We start from the raw sequence: 27,165 nt of genomic DNA, 5'->3' as shown, positions 1-27,165 counted from the left end.
TGATGGAATAATTGGAAGGCGCAACATCATTTCGCGGTACTATATTTACTTTTATAGAAAACAAAATATATAGAAAAGTGAAATTCTCTAGATATATTTAATTATTAATATACATTTAATTATTGATGGTTAAAAAATGCCTTTTCCGTTTACTTACTAAAATATTCACGCAAACAGTCTAATAATAACTTTTTATTAACTAATCTTCTTCATTAAATTGTTCTTTTCATTTTTAGGAATTTTAATTCTATGTATTTTCCAAAAGTGTAATATTTATGTGTAAGTTAAAAATATATATCACTCCCATATAACTTCTATTGTAAATACGTAACTCTATCAACATAGATTCAGAGATTGATAGAGTTGAGAAATGCAATATCGCGATTCTTATTAGAGTGTTAGAGTTTCTAGTTCGCTCACATCTTACAATTAGACGGCGCCATCGCTCACAACCCCTTCGCGTCGGGGGATCGTTTTGAGTTTGATGCCACTTTGTCCATGCGGCGGCGAATGGTGAATCTTGCATCTCGCCATTGCATTCATTGGCCTAGTTTGGACCGTACAATTGATCCACATACCGAGTGCACCGGCTTCGTATCGAATCGCACTCCCTGGGCACATCATCGTGGGTAGCAAGCGGCGCGGCGCGGCGCCTCGCGTGCCGTGAAGTATAACGTTGCTCCTTCCATTATTCCATCATCTACGAAGGATGAAAAATGGACTACCGCATATTATCGATGTTTTGACTGTCGACTTTTACGCCCACAAAAATGCTTATGATGTAGACGTGGAAGAACAGTACACGCTTCTCTAAGAGAGGCAGAATGAAGTTCTGACAAGTTGCACCGTCACGCAAATGAAAGATTTAATCTTTACCAAGTAATAGTCACGCGACTCTTGTTGAAGTAATAGTTAACGTTAAATATTATATCAGATGTGAGTGTATAATTAATAAATAAAGACGTGTACATTTTTCATTATTGTCTAATTGTTCGTGTGCAAAAGTTTCGAAGGTCGTAAATTTAATTTTCGTAGACCAAACGCTCTTCAAAGGTCCTACGTTGATATGATAATATATTCTTCCTTCGTCAAATTAACCTGCTAAGTTTCTTAATTTTTAATCTAATTTATTAATCATGATATCACGCAAGATCCATCAAAAGGAATTAAAATGTTTCATTTAATCACGTCTTAACTTTGCCTCATTTCGTGTGTAATGCAAAAGATATTCCCGATCTTGTACATTGTCACATACGACGCGAACGGAGGTGAAACCTAGTCGCCTATTGTATTGAAAGGAACATGAGCTCATCTTACACGTGTCGACGATTTTATCTTCTGCTCCATTTTATCTCGGGGCAAGCAGTGAGCGCCACGGAATCGATTTGTTATTTAAATTTCGTATTTCCACGTTTCGACATGTGACCGCATCGCCGACAAATTTCAATTGCAGATTGCTCCTCTCTGCTGTGAAGTGTGAATGAGCACGTATTTATACGCGACTCCGTACAACTCGGAATTTAATGAGGATGTTACCGCTCGACTCCTCAGAATCAATTTAATGTTAAATTATTATCTTAGTTGCCACACAGTTCGCACAGCTGTTGGCTTAATTTAAGAGCTTTATATAACTTTATTTGACATTGGACGAAATTGACGAACGTTTTACATTTACTGCAAATCGTTTCGACAATAATTATTATAATGCCACATCCGTTTCTATACGACACGAATATTAATATAAATACAGTCGTACTTCGATAACTCGAACCTCTACAACTCTCGAAAACTTCTATAAATCGAAATAAAATCTTGAATTATTTGTCGGATTTAGATGTATTATTTTACCTCTGCAACTCGAATTTAAAGCCAGACCTCTACAAGTTGAAGTTCACCCCTATGTGTCAAACTTCTATTGTCGCTGTCTCTGTAATTCGAAGTTGCAGCTTTTTCACTCGAATTTCGATAAGTCGAAAACTCTATAACTCGAAGATATTTTCTCTTCCACAGAGATTCGCGCGAGTTATCGAGGTTCGATAACTGTATTATTAAATGTTCGATGACTGTATTATTAAATACGCACGTACAAATAAATAAATATTATTGGGGGAACAGGTACTCTGTTATCTGTCATGTAGTTCCTAAAGTTGATCGAGAAGCTTAACAAGCATAATCCAAGACCTATTCGAAGTGATACGTGTCACAGTGCTTTGTTCCGTGAATAAGGCAATTCGTGATGATGAGAAAGAAAAGCAAGAAAAGCAAGATGTAAGTAGCTTAATTAAACTCGGATTTGTTAAAGAAAATTTTCTAATAGTATTAGTAACACAATTTTCTAATAATATTAGTAACATTACTACATAAACTTGCATTTTTAGTTTTTTAATGATTATTTTTCAATGCTGCCTTATTGGTAATAAGCCTCAAAAAAATTATTCTGATTCATATATGTATATAGTGATCCTTATATCTATTTAATATCTTGTTTGAAACTAATAAAAGATATTCGAAAAAATACAAATAATTATTCTGTAAAAAGATACAAAAGTGAAATCTATTTTACAATTGTAATACTCTTCATTGACACGATCAATAAGAGCGACGTTAAGAGCATGTTAAATGCAAAGACGCAAGATCGTTTAAAGTAATGTCGTTTAAAGGACACCAGAATCGTTATCTATTCCCGACTTTAGACTTTAGACATTTTAGAGTTTAATTTATCGGCATTTCGACGTGCCTCGTTATCAGCGTAATCCAAGCCAATAAATGAGCTGTTCATTTACCAGGTCACATGTGAGACTTCATTCGCATTGTCAAAGTTTTATTTATATATTCGTGGCCATTTAAAAGAATTTAATCGCGTGTCGGTGACGCTCTTTCTCCCGTTCCGTGATTATTTTATGGCGTCAAGTATCGTAGCGATTATCTCGATAATCCACTACTGCGCGTTGGCTGTCTGACATTTTGTTATCGAGCTGCAGCTCTGCACTTTTAAACGACGGCGCAGTAATAACGGGGGATAACGCTTTGATAAAAAAAAACCTTATGAATTTTATAAATGGTGTATGACATATGGTATAACCGGAAGTTTAAGGTAATTTTACTTGTCGTAAAATTATCATCGCGAAACGTCCATGCGCTGCACTATTAATAATACAATATTTTACGGTAGAAAAAAAAGTTACGTCATGATCAATCTGCTCTGTTGCAAAGATACAATTCCCGTCGACAAGAAATAGCGATGATGCAAAAAAAAAATGTTACAAGAGAATGAACGTTTTTCTCTAAATACTTTTACGATCGTCTAATTGAAAAAGTGCACAGATGAAAAAACTCGCTTTTCTCTTTCTTTCAGAGGTTCTGCGGTCGATAGCTCTCCCACAAATTCACCCACTTCGAAGAAAGACGCTGAACAATTACCGTCGGATGCGCCGGGTCCGTCGAAAGTACTGTCGAGTCCCGAGTACATCCAAGAAGTACGCAAAGATAGCGCATTATACCTTGAAGAAGGAGAGGGTACGCTGAAGACTGTGACACAGGCTACCACTGATGTTCTCCGAAGGCAGAGTAGCGGCTACGTGAGTCGGCGTGACAGTCTGGAGGACAACAGAAGAAATTCCGCGACGAGCGGCGGCGGCGACACGCAAGAGCAGAAGGAGAAATACAAATCGAAATCGATAACGCTCGGAGCCTTGATTGAGGATCTTGCTGGTAGAAAAGAGGAGAACATTGAGCCGTCCGCGGATACAGCGAAGGAGAGAATGCCGACGACGGATATACACAGAAAGGTGTCGGGCTCCGACCTCAACATGCCTGACGTTGATGAGGCGAAGGAGGTCGTCAGAGAGAAAACTCTACCCCGGCAGAAGAGCTTCGAGACCCAGGAGATCAGCGAGGGACTGACGACGCGTCTCAGTAAGTAAACTATACGTCGTCGTCACGATCCAGCACCTGGAATGATACTGTTCTAACGGATCATGGATTTTTAAATTAAATAGAATGAAATTCTTGAAAATGTAGAACGGAAAATTACAAAGTCATCCCGATAAATATCATAGACAAATTAATTTGACAAAACTCTCTAACGCAGAAAATCACCCCAACAAAATCGACGCAACAAAAATTTTTTTTTTCTTATATATAATTTCATATACATTACTTTTATTTAAAAAAAAACAGATTACTTGTTACATAGTATAATCTTATTCTTATAAATCGTGTTTTTCGTCCCTCTCAATTTTGTTACTTAATGGAACGGTTACTCGATGGTAAGATAAAAAAATGACGGCATAAAGTGTATGTTCTTCAAAATTGATTTGCCAGAATTTTCACTGTTTTCAATATCTTCTTAGGCGATATGCAAGTGACGTCTATCTTCAAGAACCCCAATATTTACCTTCCACGCGACAGCGACAAAAATGCACCATCGGGCGAGGCAGGCGCGATTCAACGAGTCGACACTGTCACCGATCATTCTAGTAGCGGCGACTCGAATTGTAAGAATGTGCACAAGAACGTGGAAACTATTATTGCCTCGGATAGTAATCGGACTGTAGATTTGAGAAAATTATCCTTGCCCGACGAAGCAGGACCGAGTCAGCGACTGTTCGAGAAAGCTGACGTCACCTACAAATCCGTTCATTCTCGCTACCCTCACGCCAGCCCTCATAGATCGCCCAGGAAACGCATCAGAGCGCTCAACAGGGAATGCTCCGTCGATAGCCAGCATGACAGTCAACAGCAATTGAATCAATACAAAGTGCTGAACGAGATCGGAAAGGTAAGATCAAAATTTCACTAAAATCAATTTCATTTAAAAATCAAATTTATATATTTGCGTCCCGAAAAATATATTATATTTCTTACAATTAACCGCTTTCATGAAAATCTACATTAAAAATCAAATAGATGTCTTTGTTAGGAGGAAATCAATTTCAAAGTTGCCAAATCCGTATGAAAAAAAAAAACAATATGAAATACTTGTACAATTTATTTACAATTTATTAAATATAATGAATTGATTTTTCAATGTCCGAGTTACGAGAAAGTGCGAAAATTTCATGATCATTAGAAACTTCATAGCGAGTAGCGATTAATTACTACAGAAATCGTATCTCTTTGATCTGCTCTAATTGTAAATAGAAAATATCACAAATATCTCATGCCGAAATTATCGACCATCCACCAAACGGTTTGCGTATATTGCGACAGTCTAATGCCTTTTCAATTATGTCCGCGGCATTTTAACAATCAAGCTGTATTCGTCGATAAGAGGATCAACGTATCGCATTCCTCTCATTGAAGAGCGAAACCATTTCGCGGCGCTCACGTAACAAACGGGAGAATGATATGATTATCGATATTGAGCACGGGCGGTTCCTCGATAACCAATAACTCGTGCCGTGAGTCATCATTTTCAGCAATTTCCCCTCTTGCCCATCCTTCGTACTTGTTAAGAAGTAATTAACAGCCGCGCAGTTACGGATTATTACCGATAATTACGTTATATCGCACCCGATAACGCAATATTGCCCGCAGGAACGGAAGTTTGCGAACGACGCAGAAAATATTAAAATCATCATCTTCATGCGCATTTATTCGTTCGATCATTAAAACGACGTATTTGCGAGATAAATAAATTCCACTTTTTTTTCCTCTCTACCGGCACATTAATTTGCCGACGCGTTTTCTCGAGAATTGTTTGCCGTGTGGCTCTTATCTAATGAGTTGAATTCCTTCCGTCGGAATATACATATTTACCTTCCTTCTCTCTGGCTCGACTTCTTTTCCGTTAATCTTTCAATTAATTAAAGAGGATTCGGAAAATAATAAATAAAAAACGCTTAATTTAATTGTCTTCGCACGAAAATTGGAACACAGAAGAAAATAACACGGAATTAACTTCACGTGGAACAGAACAGAAAGGTTAAAAGTCGCTTCTAGAAAAACAGCAAATTCCGTTTGATGTAAACGACGCACTCGAACATTCCCCTCAAATGAAAGCGCACACAAATATCCGTGCGAAAATGGGAATGTGGAGCTCGGTGCTTATACGCATCCAGTATAGTGGATTGGATTCAAAATAAATGCGAGAAAGAAAACAAGACAACCGCTGCAATAACTTCGCACTTTGCCATAACTGAGTGAAAAGCGCGAAGCTTCCAACTGCGAGAAGAAGTTTGCAGCGCACGATCTTGAGGTTCGCGTCGGGAATTCCACAAATCGTTTCCCCGGAAGGGAAGAGAAGGAGCGAGAGAGAGGGAGAGAGATAGAGGTAGAGAGAGAGAGAGAGAGAGAGAGAAACGAGAAAATGAGAGAACAAGGAAAAAAAGAGAAAAAATATAATAATTTTTATGAACAAGGGCAAATGTCATTTCACGCGTGAGATTATCTTCGATGAGCGGCAGATAGAAAAAGAGAGAAAGAGACAAATTCGCAAGGTACATGATTTAATCTCTCTTCCCTTATCGTATCGTTTAAAATGCATTCGAACTCGAGATTGAATTCCTCGTCGAGGTAAGGGCCATCGATCGAAATAGAGTTTGATGCCGACGAATTAATTGCTTCAACCTCGTAATACTCAATGTTCAAAATCGCGCAATCGCGCTCCATCGTCATGCATTCATAAACAGTACAATACATATTGATCTGTCCTCTCGGCAATGTCGTTACATCGATCCTTCCTCGCTGCATAATTATAAAGTAGGTAAAGATCTTGTCGAGATAAGAAAAAAAAACAGATAATATTGTACGGATTATATTGCGTCAAGAGCTATTCCTGTACGATGAATTAATTTACGTCATGCAAGTGATACCGATTGATACCATAACTATGTAGGTGATATAAATAATGTGGCAATATTCTAGTCATAAAAAAAAAGTTACTTTTTCCAAGTTCCTTGTCAAACAGTATAATTTTCAAGGCACATAGAGTCAACCTTGGAAAGTTATATTCATTATTAGATGTGAGATTAAGATATGCGTTTTATAGATATGTTTTTAAATTTTGCTCTCGTCGCTTATATATTTATAACGAAATAATGACCACGACCGGACGTGTTCAAAGGTGACCATACCGTGAACTATAAAATTATGCTTCCACTCCCGATAGCATCGCCGACGACCTTCGACCTAGTCGCCACGGTGATATAAAGCGCATTATGATAACAGCGTAGCTGAACCACAAAAAGGGTTGCAAGGTTAAGGTAAAAGGATGCGAACACAGTCATGAGATTATCGATAAAATCCTCCGTAATTTCCTCTTTATATAAAATGTGTTCATCCCAAAGTATTATTTAACAATATTTTTCGTATCAATGTCGAGACTACCCCACTTGAAACTTCGTCCGCGTCAAAAAAAATTGCAGAAGAGAGAAAATACTCTCTAAAAATATTCTTTGTTGGAAAAAAAATAAAATATAGAATATTAAGAAAAATTGTTATTTTATTAAGATGCTTCAATAATTTGATATTTTTATCGAATATCGACTTGAAATTTATTACAATTATTTATATAGCATAAATAGAATTAATATTGACGTTGGCGACGTGATTTTCTCAGAAGAATTCAATAATACATTTGTCAAGAATGTCGAAAGAGTTAAAGGTTATATTCGAAATTTAAATAGTAGTAGTCGAGAATTCCACGCAAAATCCCCCTAAAAATTTCAAGCGTCTGAGAGCAGGGACGCGCTGTGCTTTCTCGCACCTTCACTTATGCATCACTTTGCACTTGAACAGGGCTCTTTCGGTGTCGTGAAGAAGGTTTTCAACGAGGAGGACGGCACGCATTACGCCATGAAGATAGTGAGCAAGAGGAAATTAATGAAAAAAACGGGGATATTTGGAAGGATACCACCGCGCAGAGCGGGCGCCGATCCCTTGGCGAAAGTTTACAGGGAGATCGCCATCCTGAAGAAACTCGATCACCCAAACGTCGTGAAACTTGTCGAGGTGCTCGACCATCCGGACAAAGACAACCTCTATCTGGTCTTCGAACTAGTCCACAGGGGTGAAATCCTCCTTATACCCACCGACAAACCTCTGAATGAGGCAACGGCCAGGCGTTACTTCCGCGATGTTGTCTTGGGAGTCGAATATTGTAAGTCGCTACATATTCTGTAAACATCTTCTTAAAAACTCAGAAGTTTTTTGCAAAAAAAATTCCATAAAACTAATTCTAAATTATTCATCAAATGATTAAATTATTACTAATTAAAATTCAAATCATTAAATTACTACTAATTAAAATATTATAAATTATTATTAATTAAAATTAAATCCTATATATTGAAGCTAGTAAACGCGTGCAACGTTTTGAAAATTGATTTCAGTCATGTTATCACAAATTGAATTAGTTATTGAGATTTAAAATTCGTTCTCTTTTCAATCCCGTTTTTAATTCTCCCGCTGAAAGAATTTTCAAAATTTAGAGGATTCGCGTTTTAATCATATATGTATATGATATGTCCACGTTTGGCATACATCATGTTTATCACGTATGCATTAAATAATAGAATGCAAATCCCCTCGACAGGCGGATTTGCGTAATGTATCTAGTGCCTATTATAGATCATAATGCTCATCGCGGATCAATGACGAAAGAGGCACATACATTACGTAAACCCGCATTAACCGCGTTAGTATACTTTACATGAGAGTGTGGTGTGGTCGCGTCAGATACTATTCAATAAAACATCAAGCTGCTTAGATAATAATCGACTTAAAACTTGTAACACCGGTCTGATTCCGCGAGGGAAGGGATAAGTGAGATGAATTCATTAGTTACGTAAACGATCTTCGACTCGAGAAAATACTCCGTACAACTGCAAGCATCCTCAATGCAATATTCAGATCTTTAGAATTTAATTGTAATAAAGATCGCGCGATCGATCGTTAAAAAATAACATTACATAATATTTGCTGTTGTTTTCGCAGTGCATTACCAAAAAATAGTGCACCGTGACATAAAGCCGAGCAATCTACTGGTGGACAGGGACGACAGGATAAAAATCGCTGACTTAGGCGTCAGCACGGAATTAAGAGAATCCGGGGAATTATTGACGGGACAGGCTGGTACACCAGCCTTCGCCGCGCCCGAAACAACCGTTGCTAACGCGCAGTACTTGGGACCGGTAAGTACATTCCACAGCATTATGCCATTCTCGCTCTATAATGTACGATTGATGTTCAGTGTCTGAACACAAAGGAGAATCCAGATCAGAAGCAGAATATAATTAATATATTCCTACAGTTTAGAAATAAACCTGTCAGCATATAAATACTTATTTATGAAATAGATTGCTGCTATAAGTTATCGTTGCCGTTAGCCCAATTAGAAATTAATATTATTAATTAGAAAACTGTTATACGAAATATGCTGCAGATAACTCAAAAATTGTCACTTCTGACATGCGTAGAAAAATGAATCCTATTACCTGCAGAATCCTAATTTCTTTTTCAATGTGTGACCTATTTTCTCGATCATATAATTCGCGTACCGTGCCAATCTATCACCTCTTTCTTCTCCATTATTTCGCTTATTGAAACCGGATTTTTCTGAAGCGCCGAACACACGTTTCTGTCGCGCTTATCCATTCGCGGAATCCGATACGCACTCGCGATATACATCCGCAATATTCACGACGGCAGCGGCAGCGTTGGAGTCGCAGTGAAACAAGATCAGACAACAAATAACGCATGTACACAGCGTACATCCAAGCGGCCGATCTCGTTCCGCGGGATTAAAAGTCGATAAATCGGTCGGCTATTACACGTCACTTCCACCCGCAAGCAGTGACCTCTCAAACCGCAGAGTCGACACGTGCGGATTGACCTACATGCATCGGGAGAGAGGCTCCAGACCCGAGGACCCCTCGGCGCGGCGCATAAATGTTCGTGATTATAGCAAAAAAAGAGATTTTCCGGCCGCGTCGCTCTCAGGCGTTGGTCGACTGATTGAATGCGCTTCAATTAAAGTTAAACTCACGTGGCGTGCCTCGCGTCGCCCGCGTCCCGAATAGTCTCCGTACGAACTGAGCGCGGTAATGCAATGTGACGAACCGACAAAGAAAGGCGCAACAAAGTGGCCGATGCAGCGGCGAGGCAATTTGCCTGCCCCAGCTGCGTCGAGTTCATTAGGTTGCCGCGCGTTGCAAGCTCTAAGCCCGGGGAAAAAAAAAACCCGACGTTGCGGGCTAATTTTGAATTTTAGAAAATTTCGCATGTCACAAGCGGGACGGTTTTTGTATTTCGCAAGAGTGCTCTAATCGGTAAAACGACAGACTATACCGAGATATATATTTAACGTTACAAAAAAAAAAAGACTTTTATTCAAAATTTTGCTTTCGAAGTACAGCCCTCTTTGTTTTAACGACGATCTTCTTGATCGAATGAATCATTTCTGAGGGAAAATTTTACAGCACGCCAGCTTTTTGTTATTCGAGAAAAAAAACCTGATATTGATGTTTCACGGGAATGAAAATATGTGCTCGCAATACGTATAGTACACATATATTCGAGAAAACATGGAGATAGTAATTGCCAGGCTTGAACGGTTACATATTTCATTGTGTTTTTCTCGTTTTCTTCAATCAGCGCTTCACGATGATGGGATGCAATTTACGCGAATGTGTTCCTGTGAATATTGGTTGCAACAAAAAATTCTGGAAACAAAGCGATCGAATTTTAAACTACGATCATGTTTAAACTATCATGTTACACAATGAATGCGTAACAGAAAAATGTAATATTAATAGATATTAGAATATTAGAAGATTCTCAAATAATATTAAGTAATAAATATACATTATTTCAATATTAAATTATCGTCAATTGACCTCGCAACTTTTTATATTTATAGATATCTGTAAATTTTTAAATTCTCTTGTGATGTGTAATGTCATAGTGATAAATCATGCTTGTCGTGCTGTGTCACAGTTAATAGAATTAACCTTGATTTACATGTAAGATGTCTCAATTCTTGCTTTACATGCAACGTACTGTACAAAAAGCCGTGCCAACTATTATTTTTCGCTGTCTCCTTGATGCGCATTTTGAACTATCAGGAAAGGTCATAGTTCAGTTATCCCTCAGACTATACCTAGATCGTGCCAACCCTCATGCCGTTCATAATCCTAATATAATCAAGATTTTCTCAACGCCTCTGCTGTTTTTTTAATACATCTCCGGTTTCTTTTCGTATCTCTCATTTCTAATTATATCTTTCGTATCTTCTATCCCCCACCAATTATAATAACCTGTTCACCAATAAGTCACCAACAAGTACATAGGTATGCTTGCACGCACGTCAAAGAAGTATTAGCATGCATGCTAAATAAATCGAAATGTTCAATCGTGTTGGAAAAGTCGCATCGCAACTTTGTCGCAGAAATGATACAAATCTTATCTGATTAGTAGGCAACATAAAATTAGCACTGATCAATCAATGTTATAACGCTTTCAATCATTCGAGAGAGGGAGAGAGAAAGAGAAAGCAAAAGAGAGAAAGAGAAAGAAACGGAGGAATATAGCTTAACACGATAGCTATAATTTTGTCCCTATATATCTTCGAGATTACTTAGCCGAGACTACAGCTGTTATCGCGTGACCTTATCGACATACCACGGCCGATCGCTTGAATTTCCGCTGCGTCGTCGTCGAGGAAAGGCGATATCTATAATAAGAGACTCACGACCCGCGAGACCACACGCTCGATTACGCTTAATCAAGTCGCCGTGGCAAAATAAATGGCTACCAGCCTGACGAGACGAGGCCGTACTTACGTGAAAACGCGAGCGCGGGAAATCGCAAGTTTTCACAGCAATACCTACGAAATTGCCCCCGTGATCCCTAAATAAAAACGTATAAGGCCGCTCGAAATCTCGTGGAATTCAAATGGAAATGCGAGAAAAATAGGAAGATAGATCACGATAGAATTGAACCAATATATTTCACTGAGCACTCAGAAATTTAATAAAAATATTTTCTTTCATATTATTTAAATATTGACTACGTACTTTTTCTGTTGGCCCAAAATGTCAATTAATTTTATTCCGCATAACATAATTAATTGAACCTGGATGTGTATAATTTCTTAAAGTGTTAGTTCCGTGGAATTTCGCAATTTCTCTATTATTTCTTATTTATTTTTGTTCTAATTTATCAATTAATGAGAATTTTAGAAGTAAACGCTAATTCTATCCAGAAATTATAATTATATAATTAATAAAATCTTTTATTTCATAAAATATTAAGTGAAGTAATATTACTTTAAACAGTATTTTGGTATAATATTGTTATCTTAATATTTATTTTTTTTATATTTTAATAAATCATTTAATTTATTCATGTTTAATATCATATATTCACTTACTCACTGAAACAACAAACTAATAAACTTGACATTTGCAATACTTTTTCCAATAATCTTTCATGCGTATTTTTTAATAAATATTTTGAATTTTCCGCGACTATTTTTTTATATTTTTTTTAATTCTCGCAAAATTATTTTAGTTTAATAAATTTTCACAACATATACGTATGGATTTGCTTTTTTAATCGCCAGTTGCACAGTACTCTCTTTTTTCCACTCGTATTTACTGATGTATGTTTTAGATTTTACTTTTTTTCCCTTGACAAAGAATGTTTTTAACTACTTTTTATCAGCAATTTATTTTTGCAAAATATCCTTCCTAATATCTCAATCCTCAATTTATTTCACATATGTTCAATACAAAATATTTCCTTATCGTAATTTAAACGTAATTTTTTATTATCTTAAAAATAAATTCGTTTTCAATTTATTTTATATTTACTCTTGAGAAAAGTGTAGAGATCGATAGAGTATCGAATCTATTCACTATCAAACCGGTAAATCAATTTCATTTAAAAAAGCGTCAGCTAATGGAACGGATCACGATAAAAAGCATTTTATACAGGAAAAATTACAACTTTCAGAAAAATTGAAAATTTAATAACGCGAGGCAAGTTTTCGAGATGTAAATATAGATAAGAAAATCTTATTAGTCAGATAATCTTAAGTATAATGTGTTTAAATTTTAACAAAAATCTTACATGAGGCAAAAACGTTTAAACATGAGTCATAATTATTTATAAAGCTTTCGCGTCTCTTATGAATTTTTATCTCAATGCAAAAATATATATTTTATTCATTCAGCCCAATACAGAAGGACTATTTCAATTGCGAAAAGTCGCAAGATAAAGAGAGTGGTATAAAAACACGCAATATCCACAAATCAACTCGCGTTCGTTTACCGTGCACATTATACGCGTTTCCACATTACTGAAATTCCGGGAAAAGCTTAACTAATTTGGCGGTTAGTGAGTTTGTTCAATTGAAGGAATATAAACGTGCGCGATACATTACGAATTCCGTGCCTTCTCAGCATAGTTTACGCACGTGCATCCGACTCCGTAAGCTTTTCCTTCGAAAACCACGTGTAACGTAAAGTACAAAACTATTTGCGGAACGGCAGTATGCCGGTGATTTAAAGTAGATGGGGAAAAAATAGTACGGCAGTTAATCTTTAAAGATCAGATAGATATTATCGATGCGTCATTTACGTTTAACCGGCTGAGAGTATTTTTTAAATGTCACAGTGTGGAGTTCACGGACGTTAGGTTTAGCTTTGTGAGACAGAGACCGGGTTCCCGTAAGCTTTTTATACGAGACATATTCCCTTTGTGGATCTAATAAACATAGAAGCTTGACATTTACAGATTTACGGATGGTACGCGTGCAGGAAAGATTTTTGTTTAAAAAAAAACCAAGCAATATCTCTCAATGTAAACAGAGAGTAATATCGAGGAAAACTAGCTGAAATACATATATTGTCATTTATGTGAAAAATCGATATACGTGTGAAAAAAATTATGAAAGATTCTAATTTTTAAGGGAGAATATATACAGATACTCCTCCATTCTAACGTATTACCCCGCTCATGAAGAAACTTCCTTGAAGGTTTTCTTAGTAAGCCAAACAATGGAAAGAGATAATTATCGTTCGCGTGCTGCTCCGTTCGCGCGGCTCGTTTGCGTCGACGATGCTCCAGCGTTTCGCCGGCAAACGTTGTTTAATTAATCACTTTTAATTATGTGCCGACATTACGTCGTTGCGGAGAATTCGCGATTTTCGCCGTCGGCGACGCGACTTCCGCAAATGAAGCGTCCTTCCGCGACTGCACCGCGCGTTAAAGCACATTGTATTCTATTCTGTTTTACGGTAAATGAGCCGCGCATCGAGATGTATTTTAGCTAACATTTTCTTGTGGTTGTCGCTCATTTAAGAGATGTACGAATATCGAGCATTTTATCCCACATTATCATATTTCAACATCGGCCGTGTTTTACTATTCTCAAATGATCGCTAACGAATGTCATTAGCTGCATTATCAAAATTTGTAAAGAATTTCTTGGTTATTCAAGATAAAAAAATATTGATTTCAATAAAATTTGTTAAACGCAAAAAATATATCGAGAAGCGAACTGAAATTACTCCGTTACATTAGAAATACAATAACAATTATTTCATCGTGCATCTCGTCAAAGCTATAAATGACAAACATTTATTTTGCCTTTTATTCTAAAAATAATCTCGAAAATATTATTACCTACAGTCTTAATCCCTCCTGCTTGACAATCTCAGACAACTTGAAGAATTTCTTTTATTATTTCTACCAGAAGATTATTCAGATTATACTGTAGAAGTTTCTGAATCGAAAAGAGAAAATATTCCTCTTCTCTCTTTGCGTCAAGCAAATTCCGCGGCTTCGCGTGCGGCACAAAAAAAATTCAAGAAATAAGGCACTCAAAAATTCAAGCGAGGCACTCACCGTACGTCTCCCGGACATCGCCGCCGTGTCCAGCCGGTCCAGCGCTTGATTTGACTCGCCCGTTGTGATGTTTACATCTCAGTGGTCGCGATTCATCCCGATGCTCCTCGATGCACCTCAATGCAAACGCTCCACTCGATCACATTACACTCGCGCGTTAATCGGCACGCTGAAACGCTCGCCCGTAGATTTATCTCGAGGCACTTTCGATCGATTTCCGACGTGGGGCGTGATCGATGCCGATTCAATACGAGAAACGCAATCGCGATCGCTCACGGATCCGGGATCCATCGGGAGCATAACCCAACTTTTCGTCACGCGCGACGCCGCGCCGGTCGGGCGCGTTCTCGGCGTGAAAATCCCCAATCATGACGAACGCCGCGGGGATTCGTGCCACGTAGGTAGGTTTCATAAAAAAAAGAGAAGAAGAAGGTGGCAAACGCGGATCATGCCGACGCGACCGTTTATCGCAGGCACTACTCGAGTACGTGTCTCTCCTCTTAATCCGTCGTGACAGCTCCTCACAGGCTTCTTTTCCCCCGACGCTCCTCGACGCTACGAATGCTGAATGACACTCGCGACATCCGCAGAACGAGCGGAGTGACACCGAGTACGCGCGCGTTTGAAAACATGAAAAACACACAACACTCTCACGGACGCCGACGCGCGATGGTACGCGCGCGTCTCGCGTTTCACGATTCACGAATATCGAGAGGTGCACGATCGCGCGGATGAATCCAACGCATCGGGACAATCGTCCGTCCGTGGATTAACGCACTCGATATATTGACTGGTACGCGAAATTCATCCGGGACGGATAATCAAACGCGAGAGCGCGGAACGACGCGTAATTCATCTTTACATCGATGGCGACGCGCGTGTGAACTGAGCGGCGAGTACCCTACGAAATTCGGTCACGTGATCGCGACCAACTTCGCGCGTCTATCCATCCGAATTCAGTCTAGCGCGTCAGTTCAAATTTTTTAGCGGAGCGTAATTAACCCGTGAAGGCTACATCTCTTTTGAACATCCGTAAAGAACACCTGAGTGCGAATTCGCACTAAGCGTTTTTAAAGTTTTATATCCTCTGAAAATTAAAAGCAAAACTTGTGTGCTTTTCAATGTAAAATTTTCTGATCAATCGATTGGTAATATTAAATTTTTGAAAAAAAAAAACGTAATTGTTTTCGAAACTGCGTGTTAAGTAAAATCATTTCTGGAAAAATTAGAAAAAAAGCTTTTTCAATAAATAACTGCCATTTTTTTAGTTTCAAATAAAATGACACAAACCTCACTGGATTTTGTTAATGAAATGAATATTTTAAGTAAAAAATAGTTTTAATTGAATAAAATATAAATAAATTTTTTTTTGATAGTAAAAAGTTTGAGTTTTTTCGCATCCAAACGAACTTTCAATGTGCCTCAAGTAATGACTAAGGCGCAAAATCCTTTCTACTTCAAACAATAGAGTACAAACATAATTTACGTAGTGGGGGAAGATCGTCAAATTCATCTGTTCTCAAATGCCCACCAGTTGAAAATTTTGTGGATGCGAATTCACACTGAGGTGTCCTTTACGGGTTAATAAAAACAACTTATTTATTAAGATAATAAGAATATTATTCCACTTGTAGAACGACTTGTGTTTCTGTAAAAACCTAAGATTGATATCTTTTAATTAATTTCTTAATCTATCTTTTATTCAAATTTTTTAATATCTTTTTTTAATTAAGAAAGAGATTATTTAAAACGAAATTTTAAATTCTCTTTTGTGACATAAAAAAAGCTAAATTTTGTTGAACAGTTGTTTTAGTACTCAGCAATTCCATTTGCGAGCTTAGTACAGATTTTCGATTCATAAATTTTCAGTAAATAATCACGCTCATTTTAGTTATTTACAAAAAGTATCATCAAATATTACCTCTAAAAGCAAAGTGAGAGAGAAGAAACGACAATCTTCCGTATCATTTTTCCTATAGTTTAATAGCTACGTTTAAAAAAAAAGCTTTATTTTTTTATTCCCGGATATAAAAAAAAACCGTCCAAAAAATCTGTGTTATTCAGCGCAAAATTACAACGAGGAAATATCGCGATGGTAAACAACAATACAATGCTTCACCTCAATGTGAGCTTTTCGTATCGAGGGAGTTAAATCGACCCACGCATTATACAGATTCGAATCCGCGTATAGTGTTGTAAACGGCTATTATAATGACCTGGTGGAATTGCCCTCGCGATATTTTCGCATTTTTTTTCCGCTTTTCACGACCTATCGATTTTCGATTTGGCTATTGTATTATAGATATAAAAAAATCACTTATTTAAACATAAGGAGAATTAAATCACATATCACAAAAGGATCACGTTTTGGCATACGCTTTCAAACTAAACTCGTATATTGAATGCCGTTACGAGATTAATTTTGTCGTTTGATAAATCCGGCAGATTTCTCTGTCAAATCGATTCCGCACGATTTATTGCTGGAGTAAACGAAAAACGTTATTTGTCGTTACTGAATCACTAATACGTCGTTACCAGAATACTTTATAATCTAACAGATACTTTAAGCTTCTTTTAAATAATAAATATCAAATGCCTTTCAAAAAACCGAGCAATTATTCAATTCGACTAAATTTAGCTAATTGAAGACTGATGGCCAAAATATGTCAAATTTCAGCCCTGCGACATATGGTCGATGGGAGTAACGCTATACGCGCTCGTGGTCGGAGATCTTCCTTGGCGCGCTTCCGATAGTACAGCCATTCAAGAGATCGTTCGTTCGAAACCGCTCCTGTTCCCCGACAATCGCCTGTCCTCGGAATTGCGATATCTGATTGAGGGAATGCTGGATAAGTCGCCGGAGACCAGGCTCATACTCCCGAAGGTAAAGCAGCATCCGTGGCTGACCAACAACGCAACCGAGCCACTGCCGGCCGAGGTCGACAACTGCCGCTTACGGGTCACCGTCACCGAGGAGGAGGTCATAAGACTCGGCACCCTGCTTCTCGTCAAGAATATGCTGAAACAGCACAGCTTCCAGGTGAGCCGAGAGCGTACATTTAACACGATGGCGTTATGAAATCGACCTTAGAAAATTGCGCGACAAGAGAAATCGGAAATGTATTGTACACTAAGAAAACAAATTTGTTAAAAAATAATTCGTCTCATCTTACCAAAATATTTAGTCCGATATACGTTCAACTAAACGTTACTATGATAACACAAAATAATTTGTTACTATTATAAACAAAAAAATAAGTTTTTTTAAACTATCTTGTTTCGACAAAAATTTATTGTACTTAACTCAACCGTTTGATTAAAAATACAGACTATTTATTATCTTCACACATCAGCATCGTTTAGTCAATTTGATACTTGGAATTTGAACAATATATTACCAGATAACTAAATAGCATGCAAACACAAAAATACTACTAGTATTTTGAACAAAATAATTTAATTGAGTTGGTTTAGTTAATTCTTGATTTAAAAATTTTGATGGTTGACACGAATGAACTGTACCTTTCTTTGTGCAACTAAAGAATTGTTGAATCAACCGTTGGATCAAATAACTATACAAATTTAGTTTGTACACTCAATTTTTTTTCTCAGTGTAGAATTCAAAAATGTCCGTAAATCCGGCATTTTTTCTTCTTCGTTTTTTCTTCACAGGCGCGCGATATTTTTGATTAAATTTCGCGAACAATCATGAATCAGAATACTGAATAAATTTATTTGTTCTTCATTCAAAAATGCGAAATACTTCCTTTTTCCTTGATGAATACGAATGTAACATTATTATTACATTAATTACATATATATATTAATACATTGCTGACATCTTCCACGGTAGTGGAAATTTTCATTAACTGCATGATCGCAGACACATCCTTTCGCGAGCATTCGAATACGGGAAGCAATCTGTTTATGGAGTGCCGAATATGATACTATGAAAAAGCAACTGCTCGCAACTTCGTCGCGAAACGATTTGCGTGTGTCCTGAAGCGGAAGTGGTAATACACGTGTCGGAAGAATTGGATCGCGTACGATCGTTCTCGCGAAATGTCGCAGCGGTGCGTTCTGACGTGTTTGACTTTGACATATAACGGCGCGTGCCCGCGTGAATATTACCGACGACGGGTTTCGACACTTTCAACGGTTGCACGTCAATAATGTCGTACAGTTGTAGCGTACATTCGGTCTTACAAAACGCGAAGAACCGACGGTGACATTTACGCGCGACTGTTACGCTCGTACAACTCTCTAATATAACATCGAAATTACCGAAAGCGCGATCAACCGACAAATGTCGAAGGGCGAGCGTTTAAACGTGTCGTATTACATTGGATAAACTGTGCAATTTATCTAGGCGTCAACGATGCTTTAATAATGCTTTTATAGCGCCAATGGAAATATTTTATTGAGCGTCGCGTGAGATGCTAAAGATCTCGCGACAGGTGAACTTCTTTAAGATACAACAACCAAGCCGACGTTGTATTCTTAGTTCGAATTGTTTTCGCATTTATATCCTACTTCGTACAAATTGTGTCATGGAATTAAACGTGTCACTGAAAATGTTTGTCAATTTTTTCTACGATGCCTAGGATCAGGAAACTCAGACCGATGTTCAACGGACAGCTAAGTTGAACATACCGATAGCTATAGATTAGACAGCCCGATCGTATTAAACGTACCAGTCGACTTCATACATAATTCAGAAATTCAATCACACGAATCACTAACGATAAACTTGAATATGTATCCTGACGGAGCAAAAATAATGCTCATAAAGCACCAAGTTAACCAAAGTAGCTGTTTCGTATACACTATATCCAAAGATAAACGTACGTCTATATGAATATAATTTATATTGCAAGATATATAAAATAATAACATTTTATTATGATATTTTATAAATGATATAGAAGTCCAAACACTAATTTTTTTCTAAAATTTCTAACAGTACAAGAATCGAGTGAAATTACGGAAGAACATGACAGTGAGAATAGTCAAGCCTTTTTTCGCAAACCTTTCTTAAGAAAGAAAACGCAGATAAAGAAACGGATTGTAATTGTAAGATATGTAAAATAATAAAAAAATATTTTATTATAATGCTATTTTATAAATAAACATAGACGTCTAAACATTAATTTTTTTCTGAAATTTTTAACAGCTCAAGAATCGAGTAAAACCACGGAAAAAATAGCAATGTGAATTCACGTCGACGTTTTGTTATGGAAATAAAAAGGTTAATTCAATGTTCAAATAAAGAAATTATTCAAATGGAAAGGCTGATTAAAGAAAAGGCAAATAAAGAAACGGACAATCACAATTAATTAAAAGGATGATCTCAAGCGTGAAACCATATTCTTACACTCAAATTGACGACGACGTCGACTTTTCACAAACTGTCAAGACACTTTTCCCTTCTTCTATCATTCATGTACATCCGAGACTCGCGCACGGAGGACCGCGATCACTTGAAACAAAGTTACATTTTTATCGCCGATGGCGGACAGGCTTGCTGAACTTTGCGAGAGAAAACTCGATATCTCGTCCCACGGGATTACTGGGGCATAAAAACTGGGAAATAAGCGCGCGAACTATTTCTGCTCCCCAGAATCCATTTCTGCCTAAGCGGCTCGGACGGACAGCGGACAACGACGCCGGCACGGAATCGTCGGCGACAGGACCAAAAGGCGGCGTGTCTCCCTCGCCGCGCAGCGACACGATGAGAGATGCGAAAGCGGAACGTTTTCACGAGGCCGGGAGAAGCAATTCCGCGCCGGATTCCTACGATTGGCATACAAGCGGCAGGTAAATATGTTACGCTGTTCAGGAAGAGGAAAATGCACTCCTCTCATTCTATGTACATATTTTTTTTCAAATACCGTTTTAAATTCCCTTGCACCCGTTGTGTACAATATAGAGCTCTATATTTAGCTGAATCATTCGTTTGCCGAAACAAGCGTTTGCCGAAGCGAATGCAAATATTCGCGACACAAAGGTTTCTCTCTTCGAACGATCTAGAAGGATTTTTCTACAGATGTATAAAATGTTTTCCTCGTATCCGAGATATTCCATCCGAATTTGCAAAACGTATCAATGCTTCACATTAAAAGCGAGCAATTTATTAATGTGTAATTTATTTTTTACCTTTGTACGTCGAGAGAATAAATCACGCGTGGCTACTCATGATGCGATATGAATCAATCGGTACTAAAAAGCAATACTATATACATATACCGCATTATTATCCCCAAGTTTATTTTTCATCAATTCCCTTTTTAATTAATTCCTCCTTCATTTGCATATTGGCAGACAGTTATCGTTGGAAAATCCCTTATCGCCTGTGACGGAAACTGAGAGGAGATAGTGTCGCTGTCGATAGAAGTAGCACGAAACATCCCCCATCGAAAAACAATCTGATCGGATATCCTGCGGAAGATAAATCAGGACTGATCATCGATCGCGATCCGGCGAGCGACCGCGACATTAAGAGGCGAAATCGTCGAACGAACCAACGAAAATTTAATCTTCCAGAGAACCGTCGTTATCGATTTTACTCTCGTCGCTTGTATCGTCAGAACCACGGGGCCGTTGCCTTCAGTTTTTGCAGGTAAGAGCTCCGTGAGTTATTTATGAATACGCGAAAAAAAAATCCTAACCGGCGAGGCTGACGAAAAAATAAAGCGGATCGAGAACTTTGTTGAAAATGTTTCTGCTAGGAAATATTTTTTATGAGTAAAAATGTAACGTTTGTAAATGTCGCGTTTGAACATTCCGCATTATATTTATGCCCAGGCAGAACATAGAAGCAAATGATGTCATAATGTAATGACAATTCTTACATTATTTGAGACTTATAAGTGACAAATGAAGATATAATGATATTATTACATAAAGTCATTATAAAGTCAAAATAACGTCACGTCCTTATCATACATATATGACTTCATGATAATATTAATATAACTTTTGTGTTCCACCTGAGTAATGCGATGATATTCAGTGATTGTAGTTTTGGCTATTATTATTGTTTAATCGTAATAGAATAAGAAGGACGTTTCTTAAAAGAATATGGAAGAATTATTATATTTACTTTACTATTGACTGCCAATATTTTCTGTTGAAATGAAGAATTTGGTAAATTTGACGACTACAACATGGTAGCATTTAATATAAAATAATTGACCAAATGTTATTTCGTTCTGCTTTTTATTAGGTAATTTCTAAAAGTAATTTGTATCAATAATGGAGAAAAACGACAGAATAACACGCGTATCGCTACGCCATTTTATTAAGATTGATGAAGCGATCGAATACTTATAAACGTTATAGTCGCGTATGTAAAAGATAACGAAAGTAGATATTTGCGGAGAATGATCCGAAGTTAAGACATGTCTCGCCGGAGGTTTTTATTCTATTAACATTGTAAGAAATGCGTGCCCGACGCGCACGTTTGTAAATAACTTCAAAATTTAAAGTAAAATTTATATACTTCGCAAATCCAGTGTTAGAGAGAACCATCGAAAAAACGATCTGTTTTTTTTTTGTACGTCATAATATAAAAATGTCATATCAAAAGTCTAGCGGGAGTAACATACGAATTGAAAAACTTTTTTCCCTTTTTTTCCATGAAACTCGTTTTTGCTCTTCTAGTTGCCATGCTCGATGTTGATAAAATTCAAGGTGAACATACATCTCACAAATATTCGTTTGGCTTATCAAATTTCTATTCAGAATTTAAATAAAATAACATGGAAAGATAGAATATTCATGCTTACTATAAAAAGAATATTTAATAACGATTCAAACAACATATAGAAACGGACTACGTATGTTTACAACCAGAAAATTCGTAAGGGTAACATTTTATAAATACATGATAAAAAAGGAAAAAGAAGAACATTTTTATAATATTTTTCCGGTTAAAGAATCATATGGCTTTCTTCTAAACTGGATTGATATAGATAATAGATTAAGATCGTCCCAAGGATATCCATAAGATCTCTTGCATACGAGCGGCCTTCTCGCTCAGCAGTTAACTTACTACATACACACACGAGCAGCGAAAGAATATCTCTCTAAAGTAAAATAGTTAATTTAAATAGTTAACTTAAAAACTTACTGGAATTTAAATATTTTTTATATACGTAAAATAATTAAATACATAGAGGAGAGAAACAGATGGTGGAATATCATTTTGTTATCTTAAAATAATTCAGTAGAAATTAACACTTCGACATAATTCTTACGGACATATAAGTTTGTTAGCCATAGAGTTCCAATCCTAAGTAGATCTTATAAGTTCCAGAAATGTATCGAATATGTAGAACGAAAGTAATTTACAATTCACTGAAACGGGAAAAAAAAATGCGCTTGTAAAATAGGAGGGTCATATACTCAATTAATGTAATAAAAGACACTTTCCGTTTATAAAAAATTACAAATTAATGATCCTTTATAGATCTTACATACTAATAAGTGCCATGAAACAAACAGGTTTTATAAACATTTTATAAAATATATTTTTACTTGCAAAAAGTAATTTTTTTAAATAATTTCTTTGGCTTAAAAATAATTTTTTTAAAATAATTTTTTTGTTGCACCAACATAACTTTATTGCGTGCGAGGAATGACGAAACTTTTTGGGAGTTGCGACGCTCGCGACGCTCGCAAGTGGTCTCTGATCCTTTGTCGTACATAACTTTTATGTCATACACAGATTCATGCACGTATTATGTCACACATTAAATTCAATTACATTATTTAAAAGTCACATTCAAAGCATTTAAGCTAGACAAAAGTTTAAAAAATAAATATTTAACATACTTATCAAAATTACGTAAAAGAATATACACCTGTAAACATTTTTACTACCTGCAAAACTGAAATTTAGCTTTTATAAAAGCACAGTGAATACTGATGACCAGTACAATCCTATAATGTCTAAATAGATTGCAATGAATTTTAACGATTACCCCTAGAATTCAACACAAATTCTATACGAACTATAATATCATCTCTGATGGTATCCATCCCATCTATCTCTCACATCTCTCCTCTAAAATATTTTTAAAATGATAAAAAAACTATAAAAATAATCATATTATATCGTATAATATTGATTAATGAGATATATAATGTTATATATATGAATAATATATATAATATATAAAAGATTATATATTTATTTAATATATATGAATAATATATATAATATGTAAAATATTATATATTTATTTTGTGATTATTTCGTATATTTTTAAATCTCATACAAGATTCTGTTTTCCTTCTTCCTCTTACACAAGATTATGATACAATCTATTATGTATTTGATTCGGCGATTATTTTACACAGTACGATAATAATTCCTTTCAAATCGATATTCTTTCACTACTCTATGCATATCGTGTATAAACACGCATGTTTTATATACCGCGCTCTCGCGAAAATGGAATATGTTGCGTTTTTAAAACCATCGTGACAAAATAATCTCTCATGTGTATATCTATCTTCATGCAACAAAATATTCTATCGAAAATCGACATATTTTCTGCTGCAAAATAATCACGTAACGAGCAATCGTTTGTGTGCCTGAGATCTTATCATTGTTATAAGTGTCTTTTGCAATCCACTTATTTCCAAGGCGCGTAGGTTGCATAGATATTACATATAAACGTAAAGGTGTACGTATATTGTATTCATATTTTGTATGATATTCATATTTTTTAAAAAGTAGGCTCGTAAATAAAAACCCGCCGTACAACGACGCCCTTCTTCAATTCGTGCTGTTAAATATACGGATGAGCTCTTGTTTAATATTTAACTTATTATGTAATTTATTATGTAATGTATATCATTTATGATTATTGTTTTATATATTTTTACGATTGCAAACTATATAATTTTGCATTATTATATTTATATAAATTTATATAACACATATACATAAATTATGTATAATATATAAATGATGAACAATGTAGGTCCCGTTTATTTAATACTAAAGTTAAAATATTTACACAAATTTAATTTTGAATTCTAGTTATTAGAATAACAAAATTACAAATTACTTGAGTTCCAAATTTAAATATATATAAATTTTGTTTTAATCATCTAATAATCGTGTCTTGATTGTTCAAATAGATTTTTATGTGAACATCTTTGATTAAAGACAAAATGTCTTTTTATTTTATTGTCTTTTATTTTCTTTATGGATTCTTAATTGGCGTTAAATTACAAATAATCAGTAACTATAAATGATTTGATTGGAATTCTGTCGTATTCAAAGCTAGTTTATGGTTCACTTTAACGGCGCACGACCAAGAAAAGGCAACCAAAGAGAGACTCGTGATTTTGTCGGACCTTATTGAGACACGGGGGACCACAATACAAACGTACGAATTTAAGAGATAGCTTTCAGAGCTCACACACGGCAGCGGACGGTTCAAGACGTATCGTGTCCCGAGCCTCGCCCGCTCTATTTCAGTGCACACAATTGCCATACGGAGACTGCGACGGGCTTGTTAGTCGATAAGGGATAATAATTATTGTCGCATATTATCGAGCACGCGCGTTTTCACGACTTTTATTTGGCCGTGGCCGTTCCAAGTCTATGCGACGCAACGCATCCTCCATATATTATTGCACAGGCCAGGAATAACGAGCCTTATCAAAGTGGCGAATTAATCGCCATAATGTAAAACAATATACATACACTTCCTGATATGTTTACATTTACTAGATATATTCGGCGCCTCGTAAATTGAGATCTGCGTTGCTTCGTCGCTCGATTAATCCTAAATACGCCTGTCTTAATTCAATGCGTAGGCAGTTGCGTTTAGAATTAAAGGAGAGGATGCTAATACGGATCTGGGAATCCTTCCAGGAATAACGGATAAACTGTCTACTGACAACACAAATGCGCTTAAATTACGTCATGTCTAATATTATATGCAATATTAATTATATCTGACAATTCCATACTACATTGATCTCGGTAATATTTTATTTTACAACTACTCTTTTTGCATACATCAAACTTGAACAAAATTTAATTTTGTTGACTTTATACACGTCTGAAAGATTAATTAAATGCATTTTGATGCGAGTTGCTAGTAGACATTTTCCGAGTTGTTACGGGTATACAGTTATCGTTATTTGAACGGTTATAGATATATATACATATATAATATATATACATACATTCGTATGTGCATTTTACGCATTGCGATACTCTTTATCACAGATTGCACAAGATATTTTGTACCCGGTATTAGACGCGCACTCTGTTTCTAAATCTCGCTGTAAACGGATTAAATATAGAGCGTATAACACACCTTTATGCAGACTAAGTACACCTTAAACATAGATTTACTATCAAATCGATTTAGATGTGACGAATCTCCGCACTCGACATCGCGACCAAAAGTTCTTGTGATGCTCAATCGGGGCATTAATATAGCTGATTAGAGAGTTTGTTTTTACTCGACAATCAATATAATACGCGATATATGTATATATTATTTCGATACGTCTATTCTCGCCCTGTAATCGCGAAATCCTTCTGTTGTCAATTTTCGAAAATCCACTCTAGATATTATGTCTGTAGGAACTTAAGAAGCTGCGATTTTTCATCTTCTTAATACTTTCTTAGATGTTTTACACGCTTTGATTCTCTCTCCTTCTCCCTCCCTCCTTCCCTCTCTCTCTCTCTCTCTTTCTCTCCTCTCACTAATGTTAAATCCGAAATTTTACAAAATTTGACTTGCTAAATAATGTGCTTACGATTCACAATTTCATATAATTGTAATAATTTAAATGCAATCCATTAAAACATCTGTCTTTCCCTGATTAAATTGATAATCAATTTGTACATATACATTTACGAAATGTACAAACAGTTAACATTAATATTTTAACAAGGATCGCACGACGCCGCGCATAAAATTTTTGAATTAATGAACAAGAATATGCGAACAAAAAGCAGTTCTGCACACTTAAAAAGATAGTACTGTCTCACTATTTGCTATATCTGTACGATAACTTTCCACCGAGTTTTCACCTCTATAATTACTTGCGATCGAAAAATTTATCGTGAAAAGGTCGAAATTCTTATGCACATTTGCAGTAATTAAATACTATAATTGCTCGTCTGTGTAATAAATCCTTTTTATCTTTCCATTAACGTCATTTGCCCCGTAAAACTCGACTCAACTATTAAATCTTTCATGATTTATCCCCGAGTGCTACACTGCTCCCCCTCGCGCATCAGCCCCTTTCATTAAGCCAACGTAGATTCTCGTA

General features: G+C 36.2%; 1 protein-coding gene and 1 long non-coding RNA gene across 4 annotated transcripts in view; one reads left to right on the top strand and one right to left on the bottom strand.

Annotated features, from left to right (window-relative positions):
* Positions 1-23,926, top strand: part of LOC105449576 (calcium/calmodulin-dependent protein kinase kinase 2) — a 66,194-nt gene extending 42,268 nt beyond the window's left edge. For both annotated transcript variants that reach the window (XM_011688846.1, XM_011688847.1), the window contains 7 exons: positions 3,356-3,915; positions 4,353-4,780; positions 7,741-8,101; positions 8,938-9,134; positions 17,531-17,893; positions 20,474-20,670; positions 21,175-23,926. In XM_011688846.1, the coding sequence (XP_011687148.1) occupies positions 3,356-3,915; positions 4,353-4,780; positions 7,741-8,101; positions 8,938-9,134; positions 17,531-17,893; positions 20,474-20,670; positions 21,175-21,229 (2,161 nt within the window). In that variant the 3' untranslated portion in view covers positions 21,230-23,926. The remainder of the gene's footprint in view (positions 1-3,355; positions 3,916-4,352; positions 4,781-7,740; positions 8,102-8,937; positions 9,135-17,530; positions 17,894-20,473; positions 20,671-21,174) is intronic.
* Positions 71-2,001, bottom strand: LOC105449575. 2 transcript variants are annotated; one of them, XR_974353.1, is made up of 3 exons: positions 1,849-2,001; positions 1,318-1,467; positions 71-700 (listed from the first exon to the last, which is right to left on the bottom strand). It is a non-coding gene; the product is annotated as an uncharacterized LOC105449575 (long non-coding RNA). The 2 variants fall into 2 exon arrangements; XR_974354.1 differs by lacking the exon at positions 1,849-2,001 and adding an exon at positions 1,757-1,792.
* Positions 23,927-27,165: the final 3,239 nt, after the last annotated feature.

This window comes from Wasmannia auropunctata, unplaced genomic scaffold, assembly GCF_000956235.1.
Source record: "Wasmannia auropunctata unplaced genomic scaffold, wasmannia.A_1.0 LD336074.1, whole genome shotgun sequence".
In the NCBI taxonomy this organism is placed as follows: Eukaryota; Metazoa; Arthropoda; class Insecta; order Hymenoptera; family Formicidae; genus Wasmannia; species Wasmannia auropunctata.
Note: the sequence above shows the minus strand (reverse complement) of the source record. Positions and strands in the feature narration are given on the sequence as shown.